At 50.7% G+C, this 13,366-nt stretch overlaps 1 protein-coding gene across 1 annotated transcript; it reads left to right on the top strand.

Annotated features, from left to right (window-relative positions):
* Window positions 1–902: 902 nt before the first annotated feature.
* Window positions 903–12,999, top strand: SIN3B (SIN3 transcription regulator family member B). Its single transcript, XM_054050416.1, has 19 exons — window positions 903–1,034; window positions 1,652–1,758; window positions 2,293–2,446; window positions 3,406–3,669; window positions 4,078–4,221; window positions 4,471–4,593; window positions 5,026–5,115; window positions 5,552–5,670; window positions 6,330–6,537; window positions 7,638–7,754; window positions 8,110–8,348; window positions 8,579–8,762; window positions 8,988–9,582; window positions 10,140–10,309; window positions 10,827–11,000; window positions 11,281–11,373; window positions 11,682–11,776; window positions 12,185–12,389; window positions 12,769–12,999. Exons 1-19 carry the CDS (start codon window positions 948–950, stop codon window positions 12,997–12,999), a joined length of 3,399 nt encoding a protein of 1,132 aa, XP_053906391.1. The 5' UTR covers window positions 903–947.
* Window positions 13,000–13,366: the final 367 nt, after the last annotated feature.

Raw genomic sequence — 13,366 nt, forward strand, 5'->3', positions numbered from 1 at the left:
ACCAGCCAACTCTCTCAAATCAGTGGCACACTGTAAAATGCAAAGATGAATAGGATAAAGCGGCATAAACACCCAGGACTCAGCTTGTGGGTTTCTCTTTCTATCCTTTCGCCTTAGTGTCTCAGAATTCCAATAAACTGGGGAGGGGGTCATAGAACCGGGAAGGGGAAAAGAGGCCTGGGGGATCTGGAAAACTGACACACACGCACACTGTAGGCATTCAGGGTGTACTGATCATAGAATAACAGAATGGTTTGGGTTGGAATGGACCTCAAAGCCCATCCAGTGCCACCTCCTGCCATGGGCAGGGACACATCCCACTGGATCAGGGGCTCCAAGCCCCATCCAACCTGGCCTTGAACCCCTCAAGGGATGGGGCAGTCACCTCTGCTCTGGGCAACCTGGGCCAGGGCCTCCCCACCCGCAGAGCAAAACATTTCTGCCTAAGATCTCATCTCAATCTCCTCTCTTTCAGCTCAAAACCGTCCCTCTCGTCCCGTCTCTGCACTCCCTGATCCAGAGCCCCTCCCCAGCTTTCCTGGAGCCCCTTTCAGCGCTGAGCGATACCTCGGCACCGCGCTGCTGCCGCCACCACCGCAATAACCACATGGGGGAGAGACATAAGGAAAAGAACAACCCCAATCCCAACCCTAACCCGCATTTATCCCTCACCCTGCCAGCGGCCTGAGGGAGCGGAGGGGGTCACGGGGTCGGGGCTGGGGTCGGGCATTGGGGCCGGGCCCGTCCGCTCTCCGTCTGCTTGAGGCGCCACTCCCGCCATCGCAGTTGAAACACCGGAAGTCTCCCGCGCTCCGAGCGGCGCCCGACGGTGGCCGCGCGGGGTCAGACTTCGCCGCTCCGCGCGCGCGCGCGCCGGCCGACGGTAGCCGCGCAGGGCCATCCCGCCCCGCCCCGCGCGCGCGGCCGGGGGGCGCGCGGCTCCCAACATGGCGGCGGGGGGCGGCGGCGGCCGGGGGGGCAGCGCCCCGCGCTGGAGTGGCCGGGCTGCGGCGCAGGAGAAGCTGCCGGTGCACGTGAGTGCGGTCGCCACCCCGCACGGGGCCGCCGCCATCCCCCCTGCCCCTAAAGCGCCGCTCCACGGCGCCCGCGATCCCCCCGGCCCGGCCCGGCCCGCCCTCCCCCGCCGCGGTACCGGTTCCCGGGGGTCCCGGAGCCTCCCCTCAGCCACCCGTAGGGCGCCCCTGTCCTCGCCATCCTGTACCGTGAGCCCCCCCCCGGGCCTGCTCGCCCCGTCCCCGTCTCCTGCTCCCCTCCGGTGCCACCGTCCCCCTCCCGGGGGGCCCTGCCCGCCGTTCTCCCCCCGCCCCGGAACCCCCAGCCTGCCCCCGGCCTTGATCCCCCCGCCCAGGGCCTGCCCTCGCCTTGGGGCCTCCTCGTCCAGCACCGTGTGCCTCCCCCTCGGGCTGCACCCCCTCCTCCTCTATGCCCTGGGGCTCCCCCGGGGTCTGTTCACTCCTCCCTCCGTGCCCTTGGGTGCCCCTGTCCCCGTTCTGGGATCCTGGGGCTCCCCTGGGGTCTGTGCCCTCCTCCCTCCGCGCCCTTGGGTGCCCCTGTCCCCATTCTGGGGCTATGGGGTGCCCCAGTGCCCGTTCCCTCCTTTCTGGATCTCACCTGGCTTCTTGCCCCGCAGGTGGAGGATGCACTTTCCTACCTGGACCAGGTGAAGATTCGCTTCGGCAGCGACCCTGCCACCTACAACGGTTTCCTGGAGATCATGAAGGAGTTCAAGAGCCAGAGGTAAAAGTCCTGAGGCAGCTCTAGGGACCCCTTCTGCCTTTGCGGGGCTCTCTCAGGCTTTGCGGGGTCCCCCAGCCTTCACTCCATCTTTCCCTCTGCAGACAGAGGCCTCCCTGCTCTGTGTTCCCCCGTACTGCAGTCACTGGAGGTGAACAGTCTCTGACCGTTCCATCACTTTCCAGAGATGAAATCCATAGGGAAAAACAAATCTAATTTTACTTCCTGCTCTGAAACGCAGATCTGGAGAAATACGTAAAGAAGTGTGAGTTCAGAGCCCGTCTGTGCCCCGCCAGCCCTGCTGGCCGTGGCTGCCTCACCTCTTCTGGGCAACCCACACGCCCCTTGTCTTTCCAGACAATGCTGCCAGTGTGAGGCTGCAATGCGTGGCACTCGTTAATTTGAGCTGATTTCTGGGTCTGACATCCCCAAACTTGTGTCTCTAGGAAGCCAGAAGCTTCACACGCCTCTGTAATCTGCTACGCTTCGTTTGTGTTTCTCATTTAGACTCGAGTAACAAACCCTTCTCAATTTCAGCATTGACACACCAGGAGTAATCCGACGTGTTTCACAGCTTTTCCATGAGCATCCCGACCTCATTGTAGGATTCAATGCTTTCCTCCCTCTGGGCTACAGGATAGAAATCCCAAAGAACGGGAAGCTGAGTATACAGTCACCTCTGAATAGTCAGGTAGGTTAAGGAGCTCATGTTCTCGCAGTAAATCCTGTTACATCTGTCATTATGCACATCTCTTGCACGGTTCAGGACACGTAGGTTCACACATATTCCATATCACTGAAGTTTTCACATGGCTTTCAAAGTCTGTGATGATGAGTACAGTATAAATGTAAATCTTTATTCCCCAACCAGTTGTTAGTTTAGCTGACAAGAGTGATATTGCCGCACAAAGCGCCACTCCAGCTCCAAATACTTCAGTCAGGTTTGAAAACTGAAATTGCAACTGGCTTGACACTTTGTGTAGATCCTTGGTAGGTGGAGTGACAAAAAAGAGATCCTGGAAGAGTCGCATTTCCAGGCTCCACTGAATACGGGGAGATGGATTGAGGCAATAGGAAAAAATGCAGGTCAGGTGTGGCCGTGCAATCACTGACATCCTGTGATGAGACACCTGCTTTAACATGCATTGGCTGCTGCTGTTTTGTTGTTGTGCGGTTGTGGAGCCTGAAACGGCCATTGCTGAATTCTACTGATAAACTTGTGGTTTAGCTCTAATTGGCAGCTGTAAATAGCTTTTAAATCTCAGCTCCCTTGGATCTCTCTGCTGCTTAGAAATGTAGCATCTCTTAGAGCCTGACATTTTAATATGTTTTCTAAACTGACAGTTCCTCTGGACTAAAGCAGTGGTGATGGAGACCGCAGTGTGCGTTGTTTGTTCACCTATGAAGCGCAGCGGGTAATGCAGTGACAGTCAAAGCGGTTCTGAGCCAGGCGGGTCATGAGCCAGATACAACTTATGGGCTGTTTTTAACTGATGGTGTTAATAAACCAGGAAGGGAAGCGTATTGGCTAATCGATTTTTTTCTTTCTTTGTCATGTAGTGATCTTTTGTAGCTAAACAGCTTGAGAATCCCAATGTGAAGTTGCTGCTTTGTTTCTGTGCCGGTCACTTCTCCTGTCTCTGTCCCCAGGTGCCCTCGGAGCCGGTTCCCAGCGCACTTCCTGGCAGTGGGCTGCTGGTCCATTACTCCCAGGAGAACTCACACAATCACAGCGACTGCTCCGAGGAGTTTAGGCAACAGCTTCCGTACAAAGAAGATAAATCCCAAATTCCTTTGGAGTCTGATTCTGTAGAGTTCAACAATGCTATTAGTTATGTCAACAAGATCAAAACACGTTTTCTTGACCATCCAGAAATCTACAGATCCTTTTTAGAAATCCTTCATACCTACCAGGTAAAAAAGCCTTCCACCTGAGGGGCTGGGGGTTTGCGCTGCAGCTGCTCGAGACATCATCGTCAGGTGAAACGTCTGCCTGTTGAACAGCCTCACGCAATAACCCAGCACAAACCTTTGGCCAACACACGTCTCACAGCTATTCGCGTGAGATGACAGAAGGATGAAAACTGTAAAACTTCCTTGGGTCTGAGGGATCAAGGGGCCACACCTAGATCCGTCTTTGTTAACCTTGGGGTGAGGTAGGGGTATTTTGTGTGAAGGGACACTCTGTGAGAACTCTGGCTTATCTGTAGTTATTTAAAGTTCGTATAGCGTAGGGGTTTTGCCTGTTATGGGGCTGAGGAGTTTTCTTGCAGAGCAAGGTTTGGCTTGGCCTCAGTTTAACATCTGTGCGTGTCTTTTTAGAAAGAGCAGCTGAACACGAAAGGCCGGCCCTTCCGAGGCATGTCGGAGGAGGAGGTGTTCACTGAAGTGGCAAATCTGTTCCGGGGACAGGAAGATCTGCTTTCTGAGTTTGGACAGTTCCTCCCAGAGGCTAAAAGGTCTTTGGTACGTGTGCGCTTTGAACGGGGCAGAATATTGAATGCTTTCTGTTTGTGGAATACGTAAAGAAGCTTTAGGAATGCCAAACATCATGGAGAAACGTTCAGCCAGTAGGTGAACTTTGCTCCTCTTTGCTGTTTGGAATTCTGCAGAACAGGTGACTTAACTACACTCTCCATCCTTTTCTGCTGTGTAGGATTCTTTATTTGCACCAGTCAGGAAGAGAATGTTGATGTCATTGTTTATTTACTTCAGTTCACAGGAAATGGACCATGTGAAGTGAACAGCGTCCAAAAGACCGAGCATGAGAAGAATCTGGAACACAGCAAAAAGCGATCCAGACCACTGCTGCTGCGCCCCGTTTCCGGCCCAGCAAAGGTATCTTTTAGGAAGTAAAAACTTAGAATAACCTGATATTACTCGTTGTGTTTAGGTAAAGGCTTCGATAAAGTTGTAATGAGCAGCTTCTTTGAGGTGTGTAGGTCTTCATAAGAAAAAGGAAATGTCAAAAGTTTGACTGTAGACAACAGGAATTGTTAAAGTATGCATAATATGTGAGGTAACGTTGCAAACTGAATATGAAAATCTTCTGTACTAAGTATTGTCCTGGAAAGGGACAATTTATTGCTTGTACAAAGAAATCGTCGATGGATAGAGGTTGCTGTGGAGGACTGGACACAGCAGTGCTGGGGCGCTGTTTGGAAGGTGCTGAGTTTCAGCCTTTGCAGAACCATCATGTGTCGGCGTAGTGGAATTTGGTAGCATTTAAGTCACTACATTTTAAGGATAACTGTTTTGTTCTTTTAACAGAAGAAAATGAAACTGCGAGGAACCAAAGATCTGTCTGTAGCAACAGTGGGAAAATATGGAACACTGCAAGAGTTTTCCTTCTTCGACAAGGTCAGTGTTCAGCCTTTTCTCACAGTTGGTGGGCTTAGTTTCAGCCGTTAAGGTGGTTATTAAATGGTTGGGTGTCCATATGACCTGTGTGTCAGCACTTAGCGATCGCCTGACATTTCCAGTAGCAGCGAAAGACAGACCGAGAAAAGAAAATAGGTGGGGTTGTAAGATGAATAGAAACTGATAATGAATCTTTTCCTGAACGCTTGTCTCATACAGCTGTGTCTTTCTCCATTTTCAGCAGTGTTTCCTCCCGGTACCGTCTGTAGGTCCCAGGTTGTTGTTTGTACTGGGCATTTCCATGCATGTTCTCTTTTTATGTTGCAGCGCAGACAGAGGTTTGTTGCTGCACCCGAGGTTCAGGCTACTTAGAACGTGAACTAAATAGAAGTGGTGTTCAGGGGCTCTGACTGTGTCTCTCCGAACTGTGCTGCAGGTGCGCAGGGTGCTGAAGAGCCAGGAAGTCTATGAAAATTTTCTGCGTTGCATTGCTCTCTTCAACCAGGAGCTGGTTTCTGGCTCTGAGTTGCTCCAGCTCGTTACACCGTTTTTAGGGTAAGTTACCGACTGTCTGCTCTGCCCCGAGAGACTTTTTTAGGTCTTTGCTCTGTTACTTTTTGGTAGACAATGTGAACTTTGTTCCTGAAGTTTTGGATGTAACTTCAGGAGTATCTCTTAGGTAGCGTGCAAGGAACCGAAGCCTAATCCATAAGGAGGAGTAATGAAATCCGAACCTTTTAACCTATGTACGCAGCTCTTAAGGAGCATTTTGAGGAGGCTGTTTGCCCCTCTCCGTGTATCCCACTGACAGCCTCCGGAGCAGCAGACTGCCTGGTGTTATTCAAAGTCACTGGGGGCAGAGAATCCCATGAATTCTGGAGGGTGATCTCTTCACGCTCCCTGTCCTAATCTCTCAGATATAAAGTTCTCAGGCAGTTTCGTTTCCAACAGAGGAGCAAGAGTGACAAGGCCAGGACCAGGGACTCCAGAGTTGGCTAAAGGGAACATTCATGATGTTGTGAAGGGAGATTGTGTTCCTGCCTTAAGTCAAAAAGCACATAAAGCAATTCGAAGAGAATGGTAACAGAGGTAAAGTGCTCCTGACAGAATTCTCACTGCAATGCTAAGTGTGTTTAGCTCTTCTCCCTCACTTTTATGACACACATTAAACTGTCTGAGTAAAATAATGAACTACGCTTGCTTGTGTCTTGAAGGAAATTCCCAGAACTCTTTGCACAGTTCAAGTCCTTTCTTGGCGTGAAGGAGCTTTCGTTTGCTTCTCCACTGAGCGACCGATCTGGGGATGGAATGAGTCGGGAGATTGATTATGCTTCCTGCAAACGCATAGGATCAAGTTACCGGGCTCTCCCCAAAACCTATCAGCAGCCGAAGTGCAGTGGAAGAACAGCCATTTGCAAGGAGGTACGGAGGACTCAGCGGGCTCAGCCCCTGAGCACACGATGCACTGACACAGCCCGAGAGCTGCAGCTTCTGCTCGTTAACGCTGATTAGCCAGCTTTTATCTAAATTAGTTATTTGCCCAGTTTATTGAAATAAGAGCATTCACTCACATTCTACTATTTTTATGTAATCCCTTCTCAAATCACATCTTTCCCTGTGATGAATCGACCTTCCAGTGCCTGAAGGGGCTCCAGGAAAGCTGAGGAGGGGCTGTTCCCAAAGGCTTGTGGTGACAGGACGAGGGGCAGTGAGGATAAAGTGGAGAGGGGCAGAGTTAGACTGGATATGAGGAGGAATTTCTTCCCTATGAGAGTGGGGAGGCCCTGGCCCAGGTTGCCCAGGGAAGCTGTGGCTGCCCCATCCCTGGAGGGGTTCCAGGCCAGGTTGGATGGGCCTTGGGCAGCCTGATCCCATGGGAGGTGTCCCTGCCCATGGCAGGGGGTGGGCTTTAAGGTCCCTTCCAACCCAAACTATGCTATGATTCTGCGTCTTCTGAGTCTGTGTGCATGCACAAACTTACTCCTGTTGACAGAAAAGAATAATAAATAGCCAGAAATTAATTTTCTAGCAGTGGACCAATACGGCTTATAGAGAAATATTTTCTTTTGGAAGAGAGCACTGTGCGCCCTTGTCTCAGGCACAGTTCTCGCTGCGAGCAGACATCTGCCCATGGCAGAGGGGTTGGAACTGGATGATCTTTAAGGTCCCTTCCAACCCAAACTGTTCTATGAGTCTATGATCTGCAGCGCTCCCTCCTCGCTGCTGTTGGCCACTCCGTCCCCTGTCCTTAAGTTGCTGATGTGGGCAGAGTGACCTCTGTGGTCGGTGAGGTGACACTGACGGTGCTGCTGACCATTCTGAGCAGGGCCCTGGCACAGCCCACACAGAGCTCTCCTCTCTAAGAAGCAGTTATGGCAGTGACTTGTGAACTAGGTCTGGCCCTTCCAATAGAAACTCGGAGAAGGACTGTGCAAAAATAAACCAAAGAGGTGTCAGATCCCATGGGAACAGCTCTGGGCTCATCAGGCTTTGCTCAAGGACATGTCTTTGCGCTGTTGCAGGTGTTAAATGATACCTGGGTTTCATTTCCATCCTGGTCTGAAGACTCTACTTTTGTCAGCTCCAAGAAGACTCCTTATGAGGAGCAGTTGCACCGCTGTGAAGACGAGCGGTTTGAGGTACCTCTGCTGCCTGCCTGCCTCCTCGGAAAGCAAAACTTCAATCTCTGAGGATTTTGACAGAATTAATTGGTGGCCAAATCCTGAAAGTTCTCTTATTGTTCATTGGTTTGAGCTAGTTTGTTTTCTCCACTTGTTTGGAGTCTAATTGTTATTCCTAGGCCTGAGCCCAGTTCTAAAAAGTGTATTGCCTTTGGGGCAACTGGTGGAGGTGTGTTTCCCAGTAAGAAACCTTACTAGTGCTTCTTGCTTCGCCCTGTGGGGCTGGAATCTGTGCCATAACCCTGAGTGCTGCTGATCTCGTGCTTCTGCTGTGCCTGTCCTTACACTGCCTTTTCTGTGAACACTTTTACAGCTGGATGTTGTCTTGGAGACCAATTTAGCCACAATCCGTGTGCTGGAGAGCGTGCAGAAAAAACTGTCACGACTGTCACAGGAGGATCAGGAGAAATTTCGGCTGGATGATTGCTTGGGAGGAACGTCAGAAGTGATCCAGCGCAGGGCCATCTATCGCATCTACGGTGATAAAGCGCCAGAGATCATCGAGAGTCTTAAGAAAAACCCTGTTACTGCAGTTCCTGTTGTTCTGAAGAGGTAATTCCCGTTCTCATGTCTTCACTTGGGATCTTTAAGAAACTGATAGAGAATGTTTAAAGCATTTTTAAACTGTTTTCTGTAGATGTTGTTTCAAAGGGTAACTCATCATCAGCGGTGGTGCTTTCATTAGTTATTCCTTCCAGGAATCCTGAAAGGTTGTTGGTGCCTCGCAGTTAAAACACTCTGTGGTTGCTTTCTGAACTGAACTGATTCATACTTTCGTGCAGATTGAAAGCAAAAGAGGAGGAGTGGCGGGAGGCCCAGCAGGGCTTCAACAAGATCTGGCGGGAGCAGTACGAGAAAGCCTACCTGAAGTCCCTTGACCACCAGGCTGTCAACTTCAAACAAAACGACACCAAAGCTCTGCGCTCCAAGAGCCTTCTGAACGAGATCGAGAGCGTCTACGATGAGGTGCGTATGCTTGTAAACAATCCTTCCCGCATGTCCTTCCCTTCTGCTATTCTTGAGGTGTTTACGTAGCCCCTGGGACCCTGTTGAAATGGTGGTGCTCTGGAGAGCTCTCGGTGGAAAACGACTGTCCCAAGCATAGCATTAATACTGGCTTATTTCTTCTGGCAGGAATGGCTCTTGAGCATGGATTGGAAGGATCTTTATCTATTTGTCTCTTGATTACAGCATCAGGAGCAGCATTCAGAGGGGAGAAGTTCGTCCACAAACGAGCCTCATCTTATCTTTATCTATGAAGATAAGCAGATTTTGGAAGATGCAGCGTCTCTTATCAGCTATTACGTGAAAAGGCAGCCTACTATCCAAAAGGAGGATCAAGCCACCATTCGGCAGATCGTGCATCACTTCATCCCTGAGCTGTTTTTCTCTCAGCCCCCCGAGCACAGCATTTCTGAAGAATCGACAGATGAGGACAGAGAAAACCACCAGGGGCAGAACCTCGATACTCCTGAACTACGGAAAAAACACGTGCCTGGGCCTCCGAGCAGTCCTTTGGAGGCGAAAGCAACCTTCTGTGACGTTACAGCTGCTGAGCCCCACAACACTCTGGATGACGTTTACAGTCTGTTCTTTGTCAATAATAACTGGTATTTCTTCCTCCGCCTGCACCAGACTCTGTGCTCGAGGCTTCTAAAGATTTATCGCCAAGCTCAGAAGCAGCTTCTAGAATATCGGACTGAAAAAGAGAGAGAGAAACTGCTTTGTGAGGGAAGAAAAGAAAGAACCAACGATCCAGCCATGGAACTGAGACTGAAGCAACCAAGTAAGAATAATCCAGGATGTAATCTGTTCTTCACATCTGTGTTGCTGGGGCTCAATTGTTTGTATCCAAGTGACTGAGACCAGCGGGAACATAGAGGTGCAGACCTCCACTGCGTTTGTTTTTTGTGGATCATGTAGTGGGATAGCTGGTTAGTGGGATAGCTGGTTAGTGGGATAGCTGGTTAGTGGGATAGCTGGTTTGTGGGATAGCTGGTTTGTAATTTATATCGGAGGGCTCTCATGCGGATTTCAAAGAGATGTCACACAAGCCCAATATTTTCAGATTTTTTCCAGGGTTTCATGGTAGGGATCTGTTAGCTTTGATTGGAAATGTAAATGGCTCCACCACAAAATAGTTGCCTACACAAGGCAGTGATGGAAGGGCGTGAGAGAAAACGGTTCCGGTCAGTCAGCACCTCACAGTAACCTTAGTCTGCATGTAAGGTGTTCTCAGTACTGAGTGTTGTGGTCCTTGGGCAGAACTGTCCCTCGTATCTCTTGCCTTCGCTCTGCCTCTCGCATCCATTAAGTGACATTACTTTTCCCCTGCCCACCCAGGTGAGGTGGAACTGGAGGAGTACTACCCCGCGTTCCTGGATATGGTGAGGAGCCTGCTGGATGGGAATATCGACCCGACACAGTATGAGGACACACTGAGGGAGATGTTCACCATCCACGCCTATATCGGCTTTACTATGGACAAGCTGGTGCAGAACATTGTCCGCCAGGTAACGGATGTGATGGCTGTGCTGTGTCCGGGGAGGCCGCGCGTCCCCCTTCCCTAGGCAGACAGGTCTCTCCCCGAGCTCTGCAATGCAGGGACTCACTAAAGTTAAAGCAAATTCATAGGAAAGTTCTGTACATAACAGAAGCTGGTGAGATAGTTCAGCTTCAGAACAGGTACCGCCGTAGGGGATTTACCCTTCCTGGCTTTTTCCAACATTTTAAGTTCCAGTCTTTTTAGAGTTCTGGTGTTCCCCCCCAGGAAAAAAGGTCCAGTTTTTTCTACTCAAAGCTGTCTTCTTATAATCATTTTGTTGCAGTTAATGCCCAGCAGCCTTGCACTCTTCTCTGTTCTTTTATTGCAAAGTAATGAAAGAGAGAGCGCAGGGTGCTGAGCATGGAGTCAAACCTCTGGTGGCGCTCTGAGGTGTGGTGCTGTGCGGAGCTGTGTCCTTTCACGATGCACCAGAGTTGACTCTTGGCCCAGTCTTGCTGACTGCATTCCTCTTTCTTTAATGGCAGCTTCACCATCTCGTGAGCGACGACATCTGCTTGAAGGTTGTCGAGCTCTACTTGAATGAGCGGAAGCGAGGTGCTGCTGGAGGGAACTTGTCCTCAAGGTGTGTCCGGGCAGCAAAGGAGACCAGCTACCAGTGGAAGGCTGAGCGTTGCATGGCAGATGAGAACTGTTTCAAGGTAAGAACTCACTGTCAGGGTCCTTCGTAACGAGACTGGGGCGCTTGACCTGGGAGAAAGGAGCTTGGAAGCTCTGAGGCCACAATGGTGAGAGCTCAGTATGTGGAGAGGGCACCAAAACCAGAGCACAGGCACGAAAGGGGTGTACTCGCTCACTGAAAACCCTGCTGCTTGCTTCTCTCCTAGCTCACGTTTGTCATCCGAATGACTTGTGAAGAATATACAGCATTTTATGGTGAACCTCTGTGGCCAACATCTTGTGCCTATACCTTTGTTACAGGTGATGTTTCTCCAGCGGAAGGGGCAGGTGATCATGACCATTGAGCTTCTGGACACGGAAGAAACCCAGACAGAAGATCCTGTGGAGGTCCAGGTAATATTGCGATGACCGTGGCAGCTGCTGTACCACAGACAAAGCAGGTGTCTAAGAATGCTTTCCTGCTTCCCAAACATGCAACTCGGCCAGGAGGACAAGTTCACCTGCAGTGTGGGAATATTTCCTGTGGGGCTGTGGTCAGAAACGGGTGTGTTAGCAAAAGAGCTTCAACATAAGTCAGTGTGGGGCCGAGTGAGACACTAGCAGCTTCATAAAAAGCAGCTCGGAAATAAAGTAGTTCTGTGTAGTGGTGTTTATCTTGATGAGCGCAAAACCTGACTTGAAATTGGTCTCTTGTCGCGTAGCACCTGGCGAACTACATGGAGCAGTACGTTGGGGTAGAGGGAGCTCCGAACAACCAGAATGATGGCTTCTTACTGAAACCGGTCTTTCTGCAGAGGTGAGCGCTCCCTTCTCCTGAGTCACAGCTGCAGCCGCTGGCACCGCTTCCTCTCTCCATGCGGGGCAGTGGCTTTGGATGATGTGACATACCAGCAGCTCTCGGGAAGCGCACTCAGCTTAGGGTCCCAAGGGGCTGCGGTGGCCCAGTGCGCTGCACGTGTTTGTTGATGAAACTCTGTTTAGAGCAGAGTGGGAGTGTCTGAGCAGGCCCTTCTGGGAGGAATTTGAAGTCTAATTTGTTCCCTTTTCACTTTGTATTTGTCACTGTGTGGAGGGACAATCCTGGAGAGAATCTGAAGACTAAACTCAGAAATACAAATGTCATACTCATGCTGTCGGCTCTGCTAGCTTAAGGGAACGGACAGCCAAGTGCGACACGTGCTTCCTAATCCTTCTTTTGTTCTAGAAACCTAAAAAAGTTTCGCAAGTGGCAGTGTAAGCAAGTGAGGGCTCTGCGCAGCGAAGTGAAGAGCTCCTGGAAGAGGCTGATCGGGGTGGAAAGTGCCTGCAATGTGGACTGCCGGTTCAAGCTCAACACCCACAAGATGATGTTCATCATGAACTCGGAGGATTATATGTACCGGCGGGGAGCGCTCTGCCGAGCCAAGCAGGTGCATCTCCTATTGCTCTCTCTGCAGCTCGGGCGGTGGCAGAGGTTGAGGATGTGAGCCAAAAGACAGGTACCCATAAGAAGTCTTGTGGCTGAATTCCTGCACTCTGCACCCAGAAGTTACTGCTCTGTGTTGGATGAAACACAGAGGAGAGCTGGTAAATGCTCTGTACTTTGGTTTAGTTTAGTGGCCTTTTCTTTGCCAGGCAAATTTTAAGGGGGAGTGGCAAACTTTAAGAAATAGAGATCTTTAAATGCAGGTATGCGGTTCCGTGTTTGTTGGTTGGATTGTAAAGCGTGTGCATCTCAGACATACAAAGAGGCGAAGGTTTGGCTTCTCCCCCACAAACCTCTCAGTGATCTTTCCTGTCCTGTTTCAGGTGCAGCCAATGGTGCTGCTGAAGCACCACCAGCAGTTTGAGGAGTGGCACAACAGGTGGCTCGAAGAGAATGTAACCATGGAGGCCATTGATGTAGTTCAAGACTGGTTAATGGGAGATGAAGACGAGGAGATGGTGCCCTGTAAAACCACCTGTGAGACGGTGAACGTCCACGGGGTCCCCGTGAACAGATACAGAGTTCAGTACAGTCGCCGTCCAGCTTCACCCTGAGCAGAGACTTGTTCTGGCACTGAGAAAATTAGGAGCATCGCTGGTGAAACACATTTACTCTGAGAATAGTGGTGGGAATGCAATGTATGTATTAATCATATTTATCCAAACAGCATTTTACGTTGGATTATGATGTATTTTCCATATGGCATAGACTTGTCTCCTTGCAGTGTGATCCCCCAGCCATCATGAAGAGACTTCTAAAAGTTTTATGGGAAGAAGGCTCTGGGCGCTGCCACTCCACGTTCAGTTGTTCCCTTGCTCTGGGCGGCTGCTGACAGCCAGTGCCGGAGGGCTGGGCGAGGGGCCTGGGCTCTGGGCAAACACCCATGGTGGTGTGAGCAAGGTGAGGCTGGGCTGGTGTCCA

This window comes from Cuculus canorus, chromosome 27, assembly GCF_017976375.1.
Source record: "Cuculus canorus isolate bCucCan1 chromosome 27, bCucCan1.pri, whole genome shotgun sequence".
Classification (NCBI taxonomy): Eukaryota; Metazoa; Chordata; class Aves; order Cuculiformes; family Cuculidae; genus Cuculus; species Cuculus canorus.

Bases quoted from the DNA above. Each gene is read 5' to 3' on its own strand.
- SIN3B (XM_054050416.1), top strand. From the start codon at position 948: ATGGCGGCGGGGGGCGGCGGCGGCCGGGGGGGCAGCGCCCCGCGCTGG. The intron at 1,759-2,292 runs GTAAAAGTCCTG...TCTCAATTTCAG, and splicing joins AAGGAGTTCAAGAGCCAGAG to CATTGACACACCAGGAGTAA. The intron at 5,116-5,551 runs GTCAGTGTTCAG...ACTGTGCTGCAG, and splicing joins AGTTTTCCTTCTTCGACAAG to GTGCGCAGGGTGCTGAAGAG.